Source organism: Ooceraea biroi, chromosome 12 (assembly GCF_003672135.1).
Source record: "Ooceraea biroi isolate clonal line C1 chromosome 12, Obir_v5.4, whole genome shotgun sequence".
Classification (NCBI taxonomy): Eukaryota; Metazoa; Arthropoda; class Insecta; order Hymenoptera; family Formicidae; genus Ooceraea; species Ooceraea biroi.
This window is the reverse complement of record NC_039517.1, coordinates 12,329,738-12,351,952: the sequence shown is the minus strand read 5'-3', so window position 1 is coordinate 12,351,952 and position 22,215 is coordinate 12,329,738. Positions and strand designations below refer to the sequence as shown.

At 32.1% G+C, this 22,215-nt stretch overlaps 1 protein-coding gene across 1 annotated transcript in view; it reads right to left on the bottom strand.

Annotated features, from left to right (window-relative positions):
- Nucleotides 1-731: 731 nt before the first annotated feature.
- The window catches only part of LOC105275082 (lipase 3), a 214,935-nt gene continuing 193,451 nt past the window's right edge, over nucleotides 732-22,215 (bottom strand). Inside the window, exon 9 of the mRNA XM_026974081.1 lies at nucleotides 732-1,187. Coding sequence (XP_026829882.1) covers nucleotides 1,011-1,187 — 177 coding nt within the window. The 3' untranslated portion in view covers nucleotides 732-1,010. The remainder of the gene's footprint in view (nucleotides 1,188-22,215) is intronic.

Genomic DNA, 22,215 nt, shown 5'->3' with positions numbered 1-22,215 from the left:
GATCATACTGGCTAAGGACAACACGGGATTCAACGACACAACAGGACTCCGCCAGATTTCGACGCCGCATTCTTGCGTTAAGCGATCGTTTTTCCAGAAAAACTTGTATAGTGATCGCGGTAATCACCGGCTCTCCTGAAGACCCGAGCTATTGAGTTTTCTGTGTTACCGTTTTTGTTTAATAAAGAGCCTGTTGTGAAATAGAGGATATCGAGATTCTGTGAATTTTGTAGAGACCAGTTATTAGCTACATTATCGCGCCGCGGACGCTAATAACTATCGCGCTAACCAGCCGTACAACTACCGTATCACCTATTATATCATTATATTATCGTATATTCATGTTATCATTTGTTAAATATATATTTTATTGTTAAATTTATTTGCTATTGGTTTTACTCTCTATTGCGACTTAACTCCTCTGCAACCTCTCATAATATTAGATTCCCCCTACCGCTGGCCAACTGAGCTACCGTATTTGGTGACGCTCTCTCGCGATTTTGTACGGTGCGATTAATCGCGCCTGTCGTCCATTCATTAAGTATATTTATTAAGAATTTGCGAGTACAAAGAGCTACTGCTTTGATACCGAACTGTTACCGTTTCGTGGATCGATCTTGTTGCGTATATAAACCGGGGATACCAAAACTTGGGCTGCCGATAACGGGATATTAATTGCACGTAACCCCTCACGACTACGGATCGTGGCTAGTACAGTCGCACACTTCGTATAAAAGAGACTAAAATTTTTATCGTTTATTATAATTGTAACAATAACGTTTGCTTATGTGTTTGTTCAACAAAAAGTATTTTAATATATCATTAAAAATACCAAAAATGTTACAAAAAGTAAGAAGATTATAAAAAAACAAACACAAGAAACGAGTATAAGTACAATAATTGTACAATTATGAAGATACATGATCGATAACTATTTCTTTTGAAACGTTTGAATAACTATATGTAAAAGTAATATCACGATTTTTTTAACTGATATATAATAATAATGTTCATTTCCTAGTTATATTCTGATTAAGAGCAAACTTTTCTATTATTTCCATTACACGATCATATAGAAGAGTTCTTACGTTGATTGCCCACGTAAAATCAGCATGACTAAACAGCTTATATGGAACTTCTTCACTTAAAACAACATTTGGCAAGCGGCTGCTTAACTCGATGGCATTCTGCAAGAAACAAAGTAAACATAAATGTAATATTTTCTAAAATATATTATTAAATCTTATAATATTTATTATATTTTGTTTTCTACTAATATCAAATTAATTTTCTTTTAAGAGGATCCTTGAATCGTCTGTATTAACAATGAATATATGATTTTTTTATCAGAAATTTTGGTTTTGGTTTTACAGAATGAAAAATCCTTTTTCATGATTAATGTAATAATGAAGCGCGAGCAATATAAACATAAGGAAAAGGGAAAATAGGTCGAAAATTATAGTTTTTTATCGACTTGTGGCCTAAGCTCGTACAATAATTTAATTATTAGGGGTGTGATTTAGTTTTTAGGGTTTTTTTGCTCAAAAACGCATGTATTTAAATATGATAATGAATGAATACCTTAATCAAAATATTTTCCTTCGTTTTCTATAACTTTTTCCCATCTTTCTGGCAAAAGATGGATTCCACAACGATAAAATGACTCTTCTTTTGAGTTGATCCATTTGTCGACGAATTTTCGTACTTCTTCGAAATTATGAAAGTGTGTATCCTCTAAAGCGTGTTGCATCGACCGGAACAAATAATAATCGCATGGAGCAATGTCCGGAGAATACGCGGGGTGCGGTAAGACTTCCCATTCAAGCTCTAATAGTGTTTGTTTCACTGATAACGCAACGTGAGGTCGAGCGTTGTCATGAAGAAGAATCACTTTCCGCCGTTTACTCACAATTGGTGGTCGTTTTTGGTCCAATGCTTGCTTCAACTTGTACAATTGGTGTCGATAACGATCAGCCGTGACAGTCTCATGCGGATTTAACAGCTCATAGTACACTATACCTTCTTGATCCCACCAAATACAGAGCATTACTTTTGAACCGTGAATATTGCGTCTCGGAGTGGATGTTGATGGTTGGCCTGGATCCACCCATGATTTTCTGCGTTTGGGATTATCAAAATAGATCCACTTTTCATCCCCAGTAACAATTCGAGACAAAAGACTCTTCTTTTTTTGCCTGGCGATCAACGAAATGCAAATGTTCAACCGGTTCGCAATGGCACTTTCCGATAATTGATGTGGAACCCATTTCCCTTCTTTCTGAATTTTTCCCATTTCATGTAAATGTTTGGTAACTGTTGTACGATCAACATTTAATGCTCTGGCAAGTTCTGAAGTGGATTGTGTTGGATTTTCGTCCAATAATGCTTGCAAATCTGCATTTTCAAGCTTTCTTGGTTGTCCCGAGCGTTTTTTGTCCTTCACACCAGTATCACCACTTTTAAAGCGTCTAAACCAGTATTCACACGTCTTAATTGATGGAGCAGAATCACCATAAGTTTCCACAAGAATTCTATAACCCTCAGCCGCAGTTTTCTTTTAATTAAAAAACAAAAGCAACGCATGTCGAAAATGCTCTTTCGGAAGTTGCATTTTTACAATGATATAAACACGACTGTTATTGCATCTATTGCTATAATGCTACTAAATGTCATGGATAATGTCAACACTGTAAGAAACAACAGTTATCGGAAACAGCTATTGGAACAAACTGACACTACAGCCATCTGTTGCAAAACCCTCAAAACTAAATCACACTCCTAATAATATAAAAATTTGGCATTTTGTACGTACAAAATGATTGTCGCTCACGGTAGGGACACAATAGACCAATACAAGAGTGGTTTTAGAAGTGAGGTTAAAAGTCTATAGTTATATATGATAAATGATCAAGAACATTTCATGCCAAAGGACCCCGCACATTTTATAGGAAAAAATCGACTCCAGTCAAACTGGCTGAAATTGAAATATGTTGTAGTTTAGGTGATGCTGATTAAAAATTTCCTTAGGCAAAAACGCCAAAAATCAAAAATATAAAAGATACGACGATTTAAAGTGAGTAAAATTGGAGTTTAAAAAATGTTTGAACACGTATATTAAGTTAATATATAAATATTGAAAAAATATATTAATATGCAGGTATATAAATGTGTGTTGGTGTGTGTGTGTGTGTGTGTGTGTGTGTGTGTGTGTGTGTGTGTGTGTGTGTGTGTGTGTGTGTTGTATGTCTTAAAGGCGGGTCCGCAGGAAAGCGCGATTCGGTTGAACCGCTACACACACGCACGCACGCACGCACGCACATGCACGCACATACACGCGCACGCACATATTTATATATTAACTTAATATACGTGTACAAACATTTTTTAAACTCCAATTTTGCTCACTTTAAGTATCTTTTCTATTTTTGATTTTTGGCGTTTTTGCCTAAGGAAATTTTTAATCAGCATCACCTAAACTACAACATATTTCAATTTCAGTCAATTTGACCGGAGCCGATTTTTTCCTACAAAATGTGCGGGGTCCTTTCATGTGTAAAATCATGGCCAAGAGTAAAACAGAGCAATAAAATTAGTTCCTTCATATTGCGATAGAGTTGCAGTCTACTTGGGGAAGAATAGACACACTCACCACGTCTTCTTTTTGTCTCTGTCATGTGTGTAGAGTAGACATGCGTCGTCCTTTAGAAGTATATATGTCTGATATGAGTCACACAACTATCTTAGCAGCATGACAGCACGGCATGGCAGCGAAGCACTCACGCACACTACCAGGCGCGCAACTCATAGATATGTATACTTCTAAAGGATGGCACTGATTGGCTGGACCTTACTTAAAAATATCTCTTTCATTAAGTATCGCAACAAAAATTAATTTAAAACTTGTCGACTCAACTTTCCATAAGGAATGACAGTAATTATGTATTTAGTAGGCGTGAGATAAGAAACATCTTATATATGCATATTTGATAAAATTTGTTTTTTTGGTTTATAAATAGGAAAATAACTGTTAATTGTTGATCAAGTGTCCAAAGATGATACCGCAAAATGTAACCGCAAGAAGAAAATACATGTACATTGTACTATGTAGATGCAATTATTGACAATGAGTATATGTGATGTGACAATGAATATGTGACGTAAGCGTGTGCATAATATGTGTGTGTGTGCGCGCGCGCACGCGCGTGCGCATGCTTCTTTGCCGATTCCAAGTCCGTGAAACATTTTCGCTAGCTTCGGAGATAGTCACAAAAACAAACTCGCATGAAAACGTGCACCACTGTAAGTCGCGAGGAGCGGAAGCGAGAATAAGAAGCAAGCAATATAACTTTTCATCAAAGAGTTGCAAAGACTTAGGTCTATAGTACCTTATCTGTAGTATATTTTCTACTAAACGCTAGTTGTTACGAATCTATTACTACCTGCGGACATATTAGCGCATAAAAATAACAACAACGCTCTTGTCTTCCTTTTTCCCTTTTTTCTCATATATGGATATGCAGCTCACACGATCAAGATACAGAGTTGCCAGATTTTGGCCCCTCTACATGCTACCAGAATCTAGCATCTCTATCAAGATATTCATATTCGCAATGCCCATCAAAACATTATGATACTTGAGCAATTATTACTTTCTAAATATAGTTTTTATCGGAATAAAAAATTTCTATTTTTCTAATAAATTAAAACATGCATTATAGTTGTCAGAAACATAAATTTTATTTCTTTAAGTATATAGATTTAAATGTATTAAATTATGTAGAAAATTATGCTTCTTTCTGTGATCACGAAACAATTCGGATATTTAATAAAACATAATAATAGAAACATCAAGCAACACGGTAGCATCACGACGCCAAGTACATAAAAAAAAAATACACGGTCTGAGCGATCCGAATAATGAGAGTCACTGCATAGACATCGAGAGCTACCAAGTAGCTAGCTTATCTGGAATATCATGTCACACAAACTTTTGTTTAAAATATCTCAAGAACTAAAGTGGTTATCAAAATTCTAACGGCACTTTTGTGATATAATGGGGATGCAACCTTTTGATTGCGATCAGTTTGAAAAAATTGCAGTCTATCTTTAGATCTCAAGATCTATTTCCGCGATTGTAACATTTCATTCTTCATCTTCCAGTTTCAGTCAGATTCACGTGTAAAACACACACACACACGCACACACGCACGCACACATGTGTAACATATATATAGGGTGGGACATTTAAATTGAGACAGCTAAATATCATGAAAACGAGAGGAAATAGACAAAAATGTTTCAATCAAAATTTGAAAGGTTTCAATCCATACAGCACAAGATCGTTCTATGATCATTCATAGAACGGAATAATATCAGAGAATGTTTAGAATATTCTCATATAATGCTTCAGAGTTTCTGTGAACCTTCCATGGAACATTTGAAGTAGACAAAAACTCACATTCTCTGAATGTTCTATAAATATTCTGTAGCATATTCTATGAACATTTTGCGTATGTTTATGAACTGTTTCTATATATATTCTATAGGATATTTTACACTCTAAATAATAAGTGTTTGAAATTTCAAACACATTCGTTGTCGCCGTTTTCAAGATGTTTATTAATGTTTGACATTTCAAACATTTATAAGTGTTGGGTTTGTAGTTGGTGTTTAATTATATTACACGCGTAAGGTGTTTGATTTTCTACTTAATTGAAATTTCCTGCAAATCAAATGTTTATATGTTTTAAGTCTAACGAATTTGTTGGCGTGTAGTGGATGAATTGGTTCCTAGAGCGATAGATTACTGCATCTTAGTCCGACTATCAGATTATCAGATATTCCCAGTGTATCGCGATTTAATAAATACCTTGTTAGGCAACTCTTGCTCGCGAGAAACTGCGCCGCGAGCGCCATCTGGTTTGTTGATATTTTGTAAGAATTCAGTGCTTAAGTTTGTAAGTGTTTGTTTCATAAGTGTGTAATTAGAAAGTGTTTGAAATATAAATCTGTTTGACTTTCTAATAATCAAACACAAATTGTGTTTTATTTTGTTCCCGTTTAAAAATCAAACGTATATATCTGTTTAATTTGACTCATGTTTGATTTTAGCAAAACAATTTATATATATATATGTGAACCGTATATTGTGAGGACACTCATTGAACAACTGTATATTATGTAGACCAAACGTCATTGTGAGGACGGTCCTCATAATATTATACAGGCAACGTATATTATGTAGACCAGACCTCACAATAACGTTCTGTACTTTCGTACATTATGAGTACCATCTTTAAAATTATACGAATCGTGCATTATGAGGACATTCTAATTATTGTATTCTGTACATTACCGTGACTATCCAATGTAATTTGCAGTGATTTGCATATAATATAATTTGATGAAGATATTCATGCAATTTAATGCAAGTAAAGAGAAAATACGTAGCAAACATTTTTGAAAAGAATTATTTTAACACAAAATTTATAACACACATCTATACAGATGTAAACAATTTAAACGGTATAAAATAAAGCACAATATTCTACCTTGTATTATTGAGATAGCCACATTAAAAGTTTACAATTAATTTTCGATTATTAAAATGCGAAAGCGCGCCGAAGCCTTGACGTTATCGCCCGGCCCGCTTTCCTGCCTTTCTTATAATCAAATGCATATTAATCGTAATATTTATCGTATATTCTAATACAGTAATCCGTGTAGCACAGAATACATAGAGTAATGAGTTGTTTAGAAAGTGTTGATATTTTTAATGGCCGAAATTTATCAGATCTAAATGCGAAAAACTTATTGGTCCTGATAGTAAACGATATACAGGAAAATAAACGTTCTTCCACTTTACGCCTAAACGGTTTTTGATAGAGATTTCCGGAATACTACTCTAGCGATAGCTCTAGAAAGTGATGATGGAAATGATCCCGCGAATCGCTATCTGCCACCGTTCCATCCGAAAATGCGAGAAACTTGTCGGTCCTCATACTAAACGATATACATTAAAATAAAATATCTTCCAATTTATGCCTAAACGGCTTCAGATAGAGATATCCGTAATACTACTCTGTCGATATCACTAGAAAGTGTTGATAGAAATGATCTTATCCCGCGAATCGCTATCTGCCACCGTTCCATCTGCAAATGCGAAAACTTGTCGGTCCTCATAAAACGATATACATTAAAACCATTCTTTCATTTTATGCCTAAACGGGTTCAGATAGAGATATCTAGAATACTATTCTGTCGATAGCTCTAGAAATTGTTAATATAAATGTTAGGAACAATCAAATCTTTTATGTTTAGTTGGCAGCATTGGCTAGTTATTTTTATGTTTTGTAAGTATGCCAAGGTTGTCGGCATTGTTTCTTCCCGTTATTCTTTTTGCCATGTTCGTTATCTCAGCGTGTTCCTTATAATAAAGTATTTTATTAAAGAGTCACACCAAGTATTTTATTGAAGCAAACACGGCCTCGACAGGTTATGGGCCCAGGCTGCTCTTATAAAACTGCGAGTGGAAATACGGAAAGTATCGTCAGTAAATAAAGGCATCGAGTATTATACGTGTGCATAAAAATGGCGGTAAACAACACGGTTGAGAAATATGGCATTGTTCAGTTCGACGGGAAAGATTACAACCACTGGAAATTTCGGATGGAGGTTATTCTTGATCAGCACGAAGTCAAAGAGTGTGTTGAAAGAGAAGAAGAAAATCCCGATGATGCATTCAGGAAGAAGGACAGGACATGTAAGTCCTTAATTATACAGTGCATTGCAAATTCTCATTTTCAATATATAAAGGACAAATCAAATTCATACCAAATGTGGCGTGCACTGGAAGCTGTATTTCAACGTAAAGGAATTGCTAGTCAATTGTACCTGCGGAAAAGACTGCTTTCCATGAAATTAACCGAAAACCAGTCGCTTGAGAAACACTTGTTAAAGTTTGAAGAAACGGTGCGTGAACTGAAGTCTGTTGGAGCGAAGTTGGAAGATATGGACATTGTCTGTCACTTGTTATTAACTCTTCCAAAGGACTATGATGCAATAGTGACTGCACTGGAAACATTGGAAGTCAAGAAACTAACTTTGGAATTTGTAAAGGGCAAACTGTTGGATCAAGAAATAAAGAAGCAGAATCAACAACAGGAAATTACTTCTAAAGATTTCACGGCAGCCTTTTCAAGTAATTGTAAAAATACAACACGTGAAAAGCAACAATCCGGTCACAGAAATTATCGTGCCAGTGACAATCCACCTGAACATTCACGAGGAGCAGCACTGTTTAAATGTCATAACTGCGGAAAACCAGGGCACAAAAGGAGTGAATGCAGATGGCGAAAACAGGCAAATCAGACAAACTCGGACACATCTGGAAAAGTACAATACATCACGTTCCTTGCCACGGCACTGCATTCAACGGCTGATGCAGGAGAGACAACGATGAGGCTGTATGTCGATTCAGGAGCCACGGACCATATGGTGAACAGTGAGAAGTATTTTTTCGAGATACGTAACCTAGAAAAGCCAATTAAAATATCTGTTGCAAAATCAAGTGAATCTTTATATGCGACAAAAATAGGAACTATAAACATTTTATTACAAAATAATGTAACTGCGGAAATTACAAATGTTTTGTTTGTTCAAGATTTAAGACATAATTTGTTGTCAGTTTCCCAAGTAAAGACAAATATTTTTTAAATAGTTTGAAAAATATTTTAAAATCATTTTTAAAAACATTAAAATAATGGGTTAAGTCCCTTTTTATTTATTAAAACAAGGAAATTTTAACGTTTGAAAAAATGGTTTTTAAATGTTCAAAAACTGATTATTTTATATATTAAAAAATATTTATTTCAAACATTTTTAATAATATTTAATATAATGTTACATATATAAGTACATATATATTTTTTATGTTTATAATAATATATCTTATATATTTTTTTTAAACTTTTTTGTTACATTAATATTCTGTTATCATCATATTTCATCATTATTATGTTCTTCGGTTATCTCATCTCCGCTGTCAGAGCTAGAGTCAACCATGGGAGGTTGATTCTCATTCTTTCTTGGTCTGAAATGTTATAAAAATATATATCAATATTAATAAACAATATTATATATGTAGTAAACACTGCATTGTAAATGCTTTATAAGTATATAGAAAATATATGTAATTGTAAATTGTAAAGGGAGAAAGAATTTATATAAATAAATTAAAAATAATATATCACGATATATGTATCTCGCGCAAAGTACATGCGCGATAAATGTCTTACACGTAAAAAAAAACTTATATGTAAATTAATTAATTGGCTTTTAAATAAATCACACACACACACACACACACACACACACACACACACACACACACACAACATACATTCTGTTTTAAAGTTAAACAAAAAGAAACTTAATTTCTCATTCATAATACGCTCTACAATAATACTATTAAATTAATTCAGAAACATTTAATATAACTTTAAGAAACTGTACCTGGTCGAAGGTGTAGCGTTGTTCGGTGACTCCTGGATGACAGATATGGATCTCGATCGCAATTATAGTTGCTGGTGGATGTCGACGTGTGTCTCAAGTGCGTGTCGCTGCGATAAGGGCTTGAACCCGTTTTATTTGTACTTCTTGAGGTTGTGCTATTTGTGGAGACACCGACGTGAACTCTTCTACACACAGATTCGGCTCCGCTGTAGGTTGAAGAGTAAGCCAGTGCTGAGCGCTAAAATATGATTAAAGTTACCTATACACTATAAGGCATCTTAAGGAAAGTTGAAAAGATACACACATACCTTATATGCATTTTGTAGAGAGCATTTACAAAAATGTACATACATTAGGATGGTGTACATACAGGATAAATTAATATATGGTATCTTGTGTGCATGTGTGATCTAACCAGGTTATGTTAGACAGGTTATATTAAACAGGTTATATAGACTGCGAGTTCGGCTGAAAAGTCGTACAAAAAATAGAAAGAAAATAACATGTTAAATCGTAGCTCTGTCTTCATTAACTGTCTTCTTCCCCCACCATACGTACGTTAGACAAAGACAGAGCTACGATTCTACAATTGCTGTCTCTTTCCTATATTTTGTACATTTCCTTACTTCAAAAGAGATAGGAATCTATATATCTTACATCTATGGATCTATCGTGTTAGATACGATGTAACAAATTATTATAAATGCTGTATGCTCATGCTGCAGTAATGTATTACGTTTATGCAACGTAGCATGAAAAATCATTTAATACACTACTGATACACAATATACTAATATACATAATAACACATAACATACACTGATGTACTGATATAAATGCTGTTGACTTACCTTTCAAAAACGTGTGTAAAATCTTAGTTTTTTATTGCTCGGCACACACAGCTAGAATACGAAATAGCTAACAACTAACTCGCAGTTACTAAGTGGCGAAATCTGGCATCTCTGATTGCTCTGTATTGTTGCTAGGCGCGAGCGCGAGTCGCGCATGCGCCGCAAACGCAGTAGTACTCTGCCTGCCCGCGTTCCGCACAAACCATATATATTTATCTATAGTATACGTAACGTTGGACTATAGCCATATATGCGCTTTGCGGAATTCAGCTTCTATCCGCGAAAAGCGGGTAGAAAAAACAGAAGCTGATTTGATTTTTAATAAACTTAAAAATTATATATTTTATAATGTTTAAATAAATAAATAAATTTTATATTTATAAAAGACTGTATTAATTATACTTATTTAGTATTTTTTAAACCAATTATCGATATACTTCGAATACTTACTTATTATACATTGTACATATATATATATGTTTTTGGTACATTTCAAGGACATTTTTAAAGACCTATATACATGCATATAGTTAAAAGCATTAATGATTATTTAATAGATATAGTTTGGTTTAGCAGTAAACTATATCGTTTTTTTAAAAACTATCAACAATTTAGTATCTATGGTCTATTTCGAGGACATTGATACATTGACAGTCAAAAGGTTAATATGAGAACATATAGATGATTTACATATGGACAATTATGAGGACTTGGGTATATAAAATTCAATTTTTTATATAATTCAACACGGTTTGTCTTTAACAATGTCATCATGTAGCTATATTTGATAACTATATCGTATTTTCCAAAATATTAAGATGTTTCTGTGTATGGGTCTTTTCGAGGACATTCAAATTGTAGTAATAGCGCGTACACACGACGACACTTTTTGTCTCTAGATCGAGTGTATACATTAAGTGTCGACGTGTGTACAGCGCTTGAGACCGTGTTGCTAAAGAAAATTGTACCTGTAATGACACTAATCTAGATATAAGTGTCCGCTCTAGGTGTCATCGTGTATACGCGCTATAAGAGATACCGCCTCATCAGACTAAATTAAATTTGCACTAATCAAATAATTACCGTCTTGAAACCTTAGTGAATGTCAAAACTTAAATTCCAAAATGTACTTAATCATTTACGCGTCAAAATTAAGTTCAAAGGCCCCGAAAATGCCCATACATAGAAATCTGCTAATATTATAGAAAATAAAATATACGTAGTAAATATATATGTATAGTGATATTGCTACCGACAAACGAGAATAGTGATTTGCAGTCTTCATATCCTTTTCGCGTTACAAACTTATTAAAACACGAAAAAAACACAACTGGAAGCTTGTTTTTCGACCTTATCTGGCAATATATTTTCTCTTCAATTTCACAACGTTTCGATCCCTGGTTTGGGCCCTTTTCAAGTGACAAATTAACTTTACATTAGCTCAGACATTCTTACGCAAAAACGATGACCTGAATAGCACATGACAAAAATATTTCAAAGAACCATTACATATATAAAAGTAAAAGATTATTAAAACACAACAAAGGTATTGAAACTGGATGCTTTTGGACCTGATTATCGTCAGGTCCAAAACGTTGCAGTTGCAATACTTTTGTTTTTCGAATTCGCAATTCAGTTCTTTACATGTTTACCCACCGTTTGTCCTTAGCAATACAAATAGATATATTTGTAACCATCTTGTATGTTCCATAATATATACAGATTTCTATGTATGGGCATTTTTGGAGACTTTGAAATTAAATTTGAAGCTTAAATAATTAATTCCTTATTTTTGACTTTAAGTATTGACGATCACTAAGATTTCAAGACATTAATCACTTCATCACTAAGATTTCAAGACATTATTCAATTCATTAATTGTTTGATTAATACAACTTTGATCTACTTAGTTATTGAGAATGAAGCTCGCAATTTCCGTTGAAAGTCCCCGAAATTGCCCATACATAGAAACCAGCCAATATTATGGAAAATACAATATAGTTAACAAATATATCTATATGGCGATATTGCTACGGACAAACGAGAATAAAGATTCGGTGCCTATGTATGTGCGATGGTAATATATTCACCATCACGGGAGTTTAATATGTTTGACCACCATAATGAATGCGCCATTTTGAATTTCAGCTTTATCTTGAAAAATTAGCAGTAATACGTTATAGAGTAACTCATAACGAGTAAGTTAAAAAACAATTTTTCAAATCGGTTGAAAATTGGACTGTCGGTAGATTTTGGTCCAGAAACAGAGCCTTTTCTCCCACTGTGCGGCGGTACTGTGTAACCTTCAAGCCTTATAAGTCAAAAAGTACGTAAGAGAAAAAAAATTTATTATAGCGTTTCGAAAGCTCTCGAGCTAAGCTACAAGAATATCTAATAAAAAATAGGGGTTTCCATTTAAGATTTTTATGTTGACCATGACTGGGCTTTCCAAGATCATACCAAGGTCAAATAGATATCATCATCTAATAGATTTTTTTAAGTCCTATGCTTTTTGTTTGAAACATTTTTCCACTAAATCATTATTTTCCAAGATTTTTAACCGTACCGGAACTTTTTGCCAGCACTGTATATTAAACTTGTTTTGCTAAAATCAAACATAAGTCAAATTAAACAGATATATACGTTTGATTTTTAAACGGGAACAAAATAAAACACAATTTGTGGTTGATTATTAGAAAGTCAAACAGATTTATATTTCAATCACTTTCTAATTACACACTTATAAAACAAACACTTACAAACTTAAGCACTGAATTCTTACAAAATATCAACAAACCAGATGGCGCTCGCGGCGCAGTTTCTCGCGAGCAAGAGTTGCCTAACAAGGTATTTATTAAATCGCGATACAATGGGAATATCTGATAATCTGATGGTCGGACTAAGATGCAGTAATCTTTCGCTCTAGGAACCAATTCATCCACTACGCGCCAACAAATTCGTTAGACTTAAAACATATAAACATTTGATTTGCAGGAAATTTCAATTAAGTAGAAAATCAAACATCTTACGCGTATAATCAAGAGACACGGTAGTGTCTCGCGCCAAGTATACGCGTAGCGAGACCGCACCGTGACATTATTACGCGAAGCGACGCTTTCGCAGACACTCAGATTATTAGATCTCAATAACCGCTGAACGGATGAACTTCAAAGTAGGCTCAATGGATAGCTTGGGGTCGAATTATATAATAAAAGTGGTTTTATTTGTCTTGTACGTGCCCTACGAGCGGAGATAGGGCGATGCAAAGACTGAAATTGGAAAATTTCATTTAAGAAACGTCGTTGTCGTCGTCGTCGTAGTTTGTACAGTTCGTTCTTTTTCGTCGAGATGGCAGCATCTCCGTTTATACCGACCGGCGGAGATGCTGTTGGTATATCCGTGTGACTCACACATAATGATCATATGTAGAGGCTCTACATTAGAATTGAGATATCGCGAATCTGATTGCGCTGACTTTTTGACAATCGTGTGTAGTTTCGTTTTGTTTGTAGTTGAACTGTTCAAAAGATATTAATTAACATTTGTTTAAATGAAAAATAGCTACCTTTGCCATTTGTTAAGATATCGTGAAGCCGCTTGCGCTGGCTTTTTCAAAATCGTTTCTAGTTGTTTCGTTTGTAGTTGAATTGTCAAAAGTTATTAACATTAGTTTAAATAAAAAATAGCTACCCTTGCCATTTGTTAAGATATCGCGAATCCGCTTGCACTGTCTTTTTAAGAATCGTTTCGAGTTGTTTCGTTTGTATGTGAACTTTTAGAAGTTATTACCATTTGTTTAAATAAAAAATAGCTAACATTGCCATTTGTTAAGATATCGCGAATCCGCTTGCGCTGTCGTTTTTAGGATCGTTTCTAGTTGTTTGGTTTATAGTTGAACTTTTAAAAGTTATTAACATTTGGTTAAATAAAAAATAGCTAACTTTGCCATTTGTTAAGATATCGCGAATCCGCTTGCGTTGTCTTTTTTAGGATCGTTTCTAGTTGTTTGGTTTATAGTTGACCTTTTAAAAGTTATTAACATTTGGTTAAATAAAACATAGCTAACTTTGCCATTTGTTAAGATATCGCGAATCCGCTTGCACTGTCTTTTTCAGAATAGTTTCTAGTTGTTTCGTTTGTAGTTGAACTTTTAGAAGTTATTATCATTTGTTTAAATAAAAAATAGCTAACTTTGCCATTTGTTAAGATATCGCGAATCCCCTTGCGCTGACTTTTTCAGAATATCTAATTGTTTCGTTTATAGTTGAACTTTCAAAAATTATTAACATTAGTTTAAATAAAAAATAGCTAACTTTGCCATTTGTTAAGATATCGCGAATTCGCTTGCGCTGACTTTTTCAGAATATCTAATCGTTTCGTTTATAGTTGAACTTTCAAAAGTTATTACCATTTGTTTAAATAAAAAATAGCTAACTGTGCCATTTGTTAAGATATCGCGAATCCGCTTGCACTGTCTTTTTCAGAATCGTTTCTAGGTGTTTCGTTTGTAGTTGAACTTTTAAAAGTTATTAACATTTGTTTAAATAAAAAATAGCTAACTTTGCCATTTGTTAAGATATCGCGAATTCGCTTGCGCTGACTTTTTCAGAATATCTAATCGTTTCGTTTATAGTTGAACTTTCAAAAGTTATTACCATTTGTTTAAATAAACAATAGCTAACTTTGCCATTTGTTAAGATATCGCGATTCCGCTTGCACTGTCTTTTTCAGAATTGTTTCTAGGTGTTTCGTTTGTAGTTGAACTTTTAAAAGTTATTAACATTTGTTTAAATAAAAAATAGCTACCTTTGCCATTTGTTAAGATATCGCGAATCCGCTTGCGCTGACTTTTTCAGAATATCTAATTGTTTCGTTTATAGTTGAACTTTCAAAAATTATTAACATTTGTTTAAATAAAAAATAGCTAACTTTGCCATTTGTTAAGATATCGCGAATCCCTTGCGCTGACTTTTTCAGAATATCTAATTGTTTCGTTTATAGTTGAACTTTCAAAAATTATTAACATTAGTTTAAATAAAAAATAGCTACCTTTGCCATTTGTTAAGATATCGCGAATCCCCTTGCGCTGACTTTTTCAGAATATCTAATTGTTTCGTTTATAGTTGAACTTTCAAAAATTATTAACATTAGTTTAAATAAAAAATAGCTAACTTTGCCATTTGTTAAGATATCGCGAATTCGCTTGCGCTGACTTTTTCAGAATATCTAATCGTTTCGTTTATAGTTGAACTTTCAAAAATTATTAACATTAGTTTAAATAAAAAATAGCTACCTTTGCCATTTGTTAAGATATCGCGAATCCGCTTGCGCTGACTTTTTCAGAATATCTAATTGTTTCGTTTATAGTTGAACTTTCAAAAATTATTAACATTTGTTTAAATAAAAAATAGCTAACTTTGCCATTTGTTAAGATATCGCGAATCCCCTTGCGCTGACTTTTTCAGAATATCTAATTGTTTCGTATATAGTTGAACTTTCAAAAATTATTAACATTAGTTTAAATAAAAAATAGCTACCTTTGCCATTTGTTAAGATATCGCGAATCCACTTGCGCTGTCTTTTTCAGAATCGTTTCTAGTTATTTCGTTTGTAGTTGAACTTTTAAAAGTTATTAACATTTGTTTAAATAAAAAATAGCTAACTTTGCCATTTGTTAAGATATCGCGAATCCCCTTGCGCTGATTTTTTCAGAATATCTAATTGTTTCGTTTATAGTTGAACTTTCAAAAGTTATTACCATTTGTTTAAATAAAAAATAGCTAACTTTGCCATTTGTTAAGATATCGCGAATCCACTTGCGCTGTCTTTTTCAGAATCGTTTCTAGTTATTTCGTTTCTAGTTGAACTTTTAAAAGTTATTAACATTTGTTTAAATAAAAAATAGCTAACTTTGCCATTTGTTAAGATATCGCGAATCCCCTTGCGCTGACTTTTTCAGAATATCTAATCGTTTCGTTTATAGTTGAACTTTCAAAAGTTATTACCATTTGTTTAAATAAAAAATAGCTAACTTTGCCATTTGTTAAGATATCGCGAATCCCCTTGCGCTGACTTTTTCAGAATATCTAATCGTTTCGTTTATAGTTGAACTTTCAAAAGTTATTACCATTTGTTTAAATAAAAAATAGCTAACTTTGCCATTTGTTAAGATATCGCGAATCCCCTTGCGCTGACTTTTTCAGAATATCTAATTGTTTCGTTTATAGTTGAACTTTCAAAAATTATTAACATTAGTTTAAATAAAAAATAGCTAACTTTGCCATTTGTTAAGATATCGCGAATTCGCTTGCGCTGACTTTTTCAGAATATCTAATCGTTTCGTTTATAGTTGAACTTTCAAAATTATTAACATTAGTTTAAATAAAAAATAGCAAACTTTGCCATTTGTTAAGATATCGCGAATCCACTTGCACTGTCTTTTTCAGAATTGTTTCTAGGTGTTTCGTTTGTAGTTGAACTTTTAAAAGTTATTAACATTTGTTTAAATAAAAAATAGCTAACTTTGCCATTTGTTAAGATATCGCGAATCCCCTTGCGCTGACTGTTTCAGAATATCTAATCGTTTCGTTTATAGTTGAACTTTCAAAAGTTATTACCATTTGTTTAAATAAAAAATAGCTAACTTTGCCATTTGTTAAGATATCGCGAATCCCCTTGCGCTGACTTTTTCAGAATATCTAATTGTTTCGTTTATAGTTGAACTTTCAAAAATTATTAACATTAGTTTAAATAAAAAATAGCTAACTTTGCCATTTGTTAAGATATCGCGAATTCGCTTGCGCTGACTTTTTCAGAATATCTAATCGTTTCGTTTATAGTTGAACTTTCAAAAATTATTAACATTTGTTTAAATAAAAAATAGCTAACTTTGCCATTTGTTAAGATATCGCGAATCCCTTGCGCTGACTTTTTCAGAATATCTAATTGTTTCGTTTATAGTTGAACTTTTAAAAGTTATTAACATTTGGTTAAATAAAAAATAGCTAACTTTGCCATTTGTTAAGATATCGCGAATCCGCTTGCACTGTCTTTTTCAGAATCGTTTCTAGTTGCTTGGTTTATAGTTGAACTTTTAAAAGTTATTACCATTTGCTTAAATAAAAAATGCTAACTTTGCCATTTGTTAAGATATCGCGAATCCACTTGCGCTGTCTTTTTCAGAATCGTTTCTAGTTGTTTCGTTTGTAGTTGAACTGTCAAAAGTTATTAACATTTGTTTAAATAAAAAATAGCTAACTTGCCATTTGTTAAGATATCGCGAATCCACTAGCGCTCTCTTTTTCAGAATCGTTTCTAGTTGTTTCGTTTGTAGTTGAACTGTCAAAAGTTATTAACATTTGGTTAAATAAAAAATAGCTAACTTTGCCATTTGTTAAGATATCGATATAATTAAAAAATTAAAATAGTAAAATATTTAGAATAGTTATTATAAAGCTTGTAATTGAGAATATTCACTCTTAATTCACTCTTCGTCTCTTTTTTATGTGCCCTTTATAAAAACACAAAGGTGCAATCGAGTCTAAAGGTTAAGTTTTATGCCTTAAAATCTCATTGTAACTTATTTTTACAAAAGAACGCTATCGCAAAGTGAAAGATGTTCCATGGGCATTGTCAAAAGTACTTGCTTCAAGAGAATTGTCAAAATCAAATATTACGGCAAAATATTGCTTGTGGTTTACATGGTTTACAAAATACAGATAATGTTTCGTGTCATGCAAATCCTCATATAGTATAAAAAAGAATATTCACACTACAAAATGTGTGAAATCACAACAAAATTACCTTTTTCAAAAAAGGTACAAAAAAGCGCCAAGTATACGTGCCCGAAGTTCTTTCAAAAAAGAATTCTACAAAACTGATATCTTTCAAACTCGAAGTTCTTTCACAAAAGAACTCTACAAAACTAATGATATTAACAAATCATTTTGCTGATAATAAATGTTATTAATGCCGTTAATAAAAAGAAAAGAATAACATACTACAAAATGTGTGAAATCACAACAAAATTACCTTTTTAAAAAAAGGTATAAGAAAGCGCGAAGTATAAGCGCCCAAGTTCTTTCAAACCCGAAATTCTTTCAAAAAAGAACTCTACAAAACTGATATCTTTCAAACCCGAAGTTCTTTAAAAAAAGAACTCTACAAAAATAATGATATCTTTCAAAACCGAAGTTCTTTCAAAAAAGAACTCTACAAAACTAATGATATTAACAAATTGCGCCAACTACAATAGGTATTTATGCAAACCAGAAAATCTATTACTTTTTATTATTACTCTTTGGCCGATATTCATTGTTGATTCTTATTTAAAACCATATTAAGTACAATTATAAGATATTTGAAACCAATCACACAGCCGTATTAGCATCTTAAGACATTACTTCAGATCGCGTCTGGAAATAAGAACGGACTATGAATACTGGCCTTTGATATTAAAGTGCTATATCCAGTTAATAATATATGATTCTGTAATGACACTTTTGAGCACTTATTGTTTTACATTACATTCAACATACAAATAAATATTGTAATATTATTATCTCCTAGTCCGCATTTATCTCCTAGTCCGTTTTTATTTCCAGATGATCTGAAGTAATAATGTCTTAAGATGCTAATGCGGCTCTGTGATTGGTTTCAAACATCTTATGATTGTACTTAACACGGCCTTAAAGATTTTATTGGAAAAATAAAGGGTATAATAATAATAATAAGCAGATATTTTTATACGATAAATATTTTAATACATATACACATATAAATATGTCAATACAAATGTGTTTTTTGAAAATACTTGGCGCTGCTAAACCGAATAAAAAATTCTCAACAAATCGAACCAATATGTTAATTGCCTTATTCTCTTTCTTCCTCTCTTGTGAATGTGTGTGTATTTCGGCGATTGTGTTATGTAAGTTAGGTGTGTGTGTGCCCCTCTCTTATGCGCGCGTGTGCGTGTGAGACATTAGAGTTAAGTATAGAATAAGTGTAATTAACTACATTTGTACATATATTTTATGTATTTCGGCAAGTTGTGTAAATTAGAGTCTAAGCAAATTATTGTAATGTTTAGATTATTTAAATACTAAGAGAATTTTTTATTCTGTTTCGCAGCGCCAAGTATTTTCAAAAAACACATTTGTATTGACATATTTATATGTGTATATGTATTAAAATATTTATCGTATAAAAATATCTGCTTATTATTATTATTATACCCTTTATTTTTCCAATAAAATCTTTAAGGCCGTGTTAAGTACAATCATAAGATGTTTGAAACCAATCACAGAGCCGCATTAGCATCTTAAGACATTATTACTTCAGATCATCTGGAAATAAAAACGGACTAGGAGATAAATGCGGACTAGGAGATAATAATATTACAATATTTATTTGTATGTTGAATGTAATGTAAAACAATAAGTGCTCAAAAGTGTCATTACAGAATCATATATTATTAACTGGATATAGCACTTTAATATCAAAGGCCAGTATTCATAGTCCGTTCTTATTTCCAGACGCGATCTGAAGTAATGTCTTAAGATGCTAATACGGCTGTGTGATTGGTTTCAAATATCTTATAATTGTACTTAATATGGTTTTAAATAAGAATCAACAATGAATATCGGCCAAAGAGTAATAATAAAAAGTAATAGATTTTCTGGTTTGCATAAATACCCAACTAAAGTAATAGATTTTTTGGTTTGTATAATTAAACACCAACCACAAACTTAACACTTATAAATGTTTGAAATGTCAATCATTAATAAACATCTTGAAAACGGCGACAACGAAAGTGTTTGAAATTTTAAACACTTGTTATTGAGAGTGTATATATAGAAATAGTCCATAAACATACGCAAAATGTTCATAGAATATGCTACAGAATATTTATAGAACATTCAGAGAATGTGAGTTTTTGTCTACTTCGAATGTTCCATGGAAGGTTCACAGAAACTCTGAAGCATTGTATGAGAATATTCTAAACATTCTCCGATATTATTCTATGAATGATCATAGAACGATCTTGTGCTGTATAGGACTAAACGTCATTCGAGATCAAATGACCGAAGCGGAATTTAAATTATTAAAATCAAGATAATTCTCAATTTAATTTATTTTAAATACTCGAAATGGTAACCATCAACTTCGTTACACTTATAAATACGGTGAATGAACGATTTTGTATTCTATTTTGTACAAATTGTACAGTTTATATGTTACTAGGGAAACGCCTGTCTACGCCATGCGTTATCATTGTTGAAATTAAAGATTTCAAGAATTTTCCCATTACCTGGGGGTGAACCTCTATCACCATGTGAAATTTGGTGTTTCTAGCATGTCGGAGAGCAGGAATTGGCATCATCGATATTTTCAGTAATATTTTCAGCTTTGATTAACAATTATTTTGATAATCAGTAATCACCTTCGAGAAATTTTTTATTAATTGATTAATTAGTAATTAAGATAAACAATTTTTTAATTGCTCGGTTAATCAGTAATTAAAATGAACAATTTCTTAATTACTCGATTAATCAGTAATCAAAATAAACAATTTTTTAATTACTCCATTACTCAGTAATCAAAATGAAAAATTTTTTAATTATTCAATTAATCAGTAATTATAGTATAAAATCTTTTTGTTATTTGATTAATCAGCAATCAGAACGTAATAATTTTAATTACTTGATTAATCAGTAATCAGGCCGAAAAATTTTTCAATTATTTCATTACTCAGTAATCAGTGTCAGATGTTCCTTGATTATTTAGTTGATTATTTTTTTTTTGATTATTTTCTTAATTATTTAAGTAGGCATCAGCGTACAGCACCAATTACATACAGAAAAAAATAAAATTCAACGCAATATTTTTCTAATAAAAGTAGTTGAAGTAGGATTTTTTATGATTGATAAAAAAATAATTTAAATAGTGAAATTTTTCTGTTTTCAACAAATATGTAATGAATGAAAAAGTCTTCGTTTATGTAACAAATTTTCGTGGAATTCAGTGATTGTTTCCATGAGTTTCCATGAGAGCAGTACCTAAAGCAAATATTCAGTAAATAGTATATAAAGAAATATAATCAAATTGATGAGAACTAAAAGTAGCAATATCAAGTATTTTTTATTTTATACTCTTGAAGGTACAGTTTGCTTTTGAAAGTACTTTTTTCAAAGTTTTAATCTGTGAGACGATTGAATTTCGCAATATTAAACATTGTCGCGAAACTAAACATTCTTTCGACTGGAGCTGAAGATGGTAACAAAGTATTAAATTTAAGAAATGCTGATTGGATGATAGGATAGGCATGCACAATCGATAAATCATTTTTCTTCTCTTAACAAAAACGTTGAAACTTGATTTCATACGCAGTAATTCCTAAAGTTATTTCAATATTTGATTTGTCTTCGTGATCTTGAAATCTCAAGTCAGAATTTACTTCATAATTCATAGCCCTCAATTCATAATGCATAATTAATAACGAATACTTTTGTTGTTATCTGCCACAACTATAATTACAAATTATAATTACTAATTAGCACTCATCAATTTGATGATAAGTATTTCTTTATACACTATTCACTGAATGTTTGCTTTAGGTACTGCACTCCTAGAAACAATCACTGAATTCTGCGACATTTTTTTACATAAACGAAAACTTTTTCATTCAGATTACATATTTGTTGAAAACAGAAACATTTCACTATTTAAATAATTTTTTTTATTAATCATAAAAAATCCTACTTCAACTAATTTTATTAGAAAAATATTGCGTTGAATTAATTTTTTCTGTATATAATTGGTGCTGATGACTACTTAAATAATAAAGAAAAAA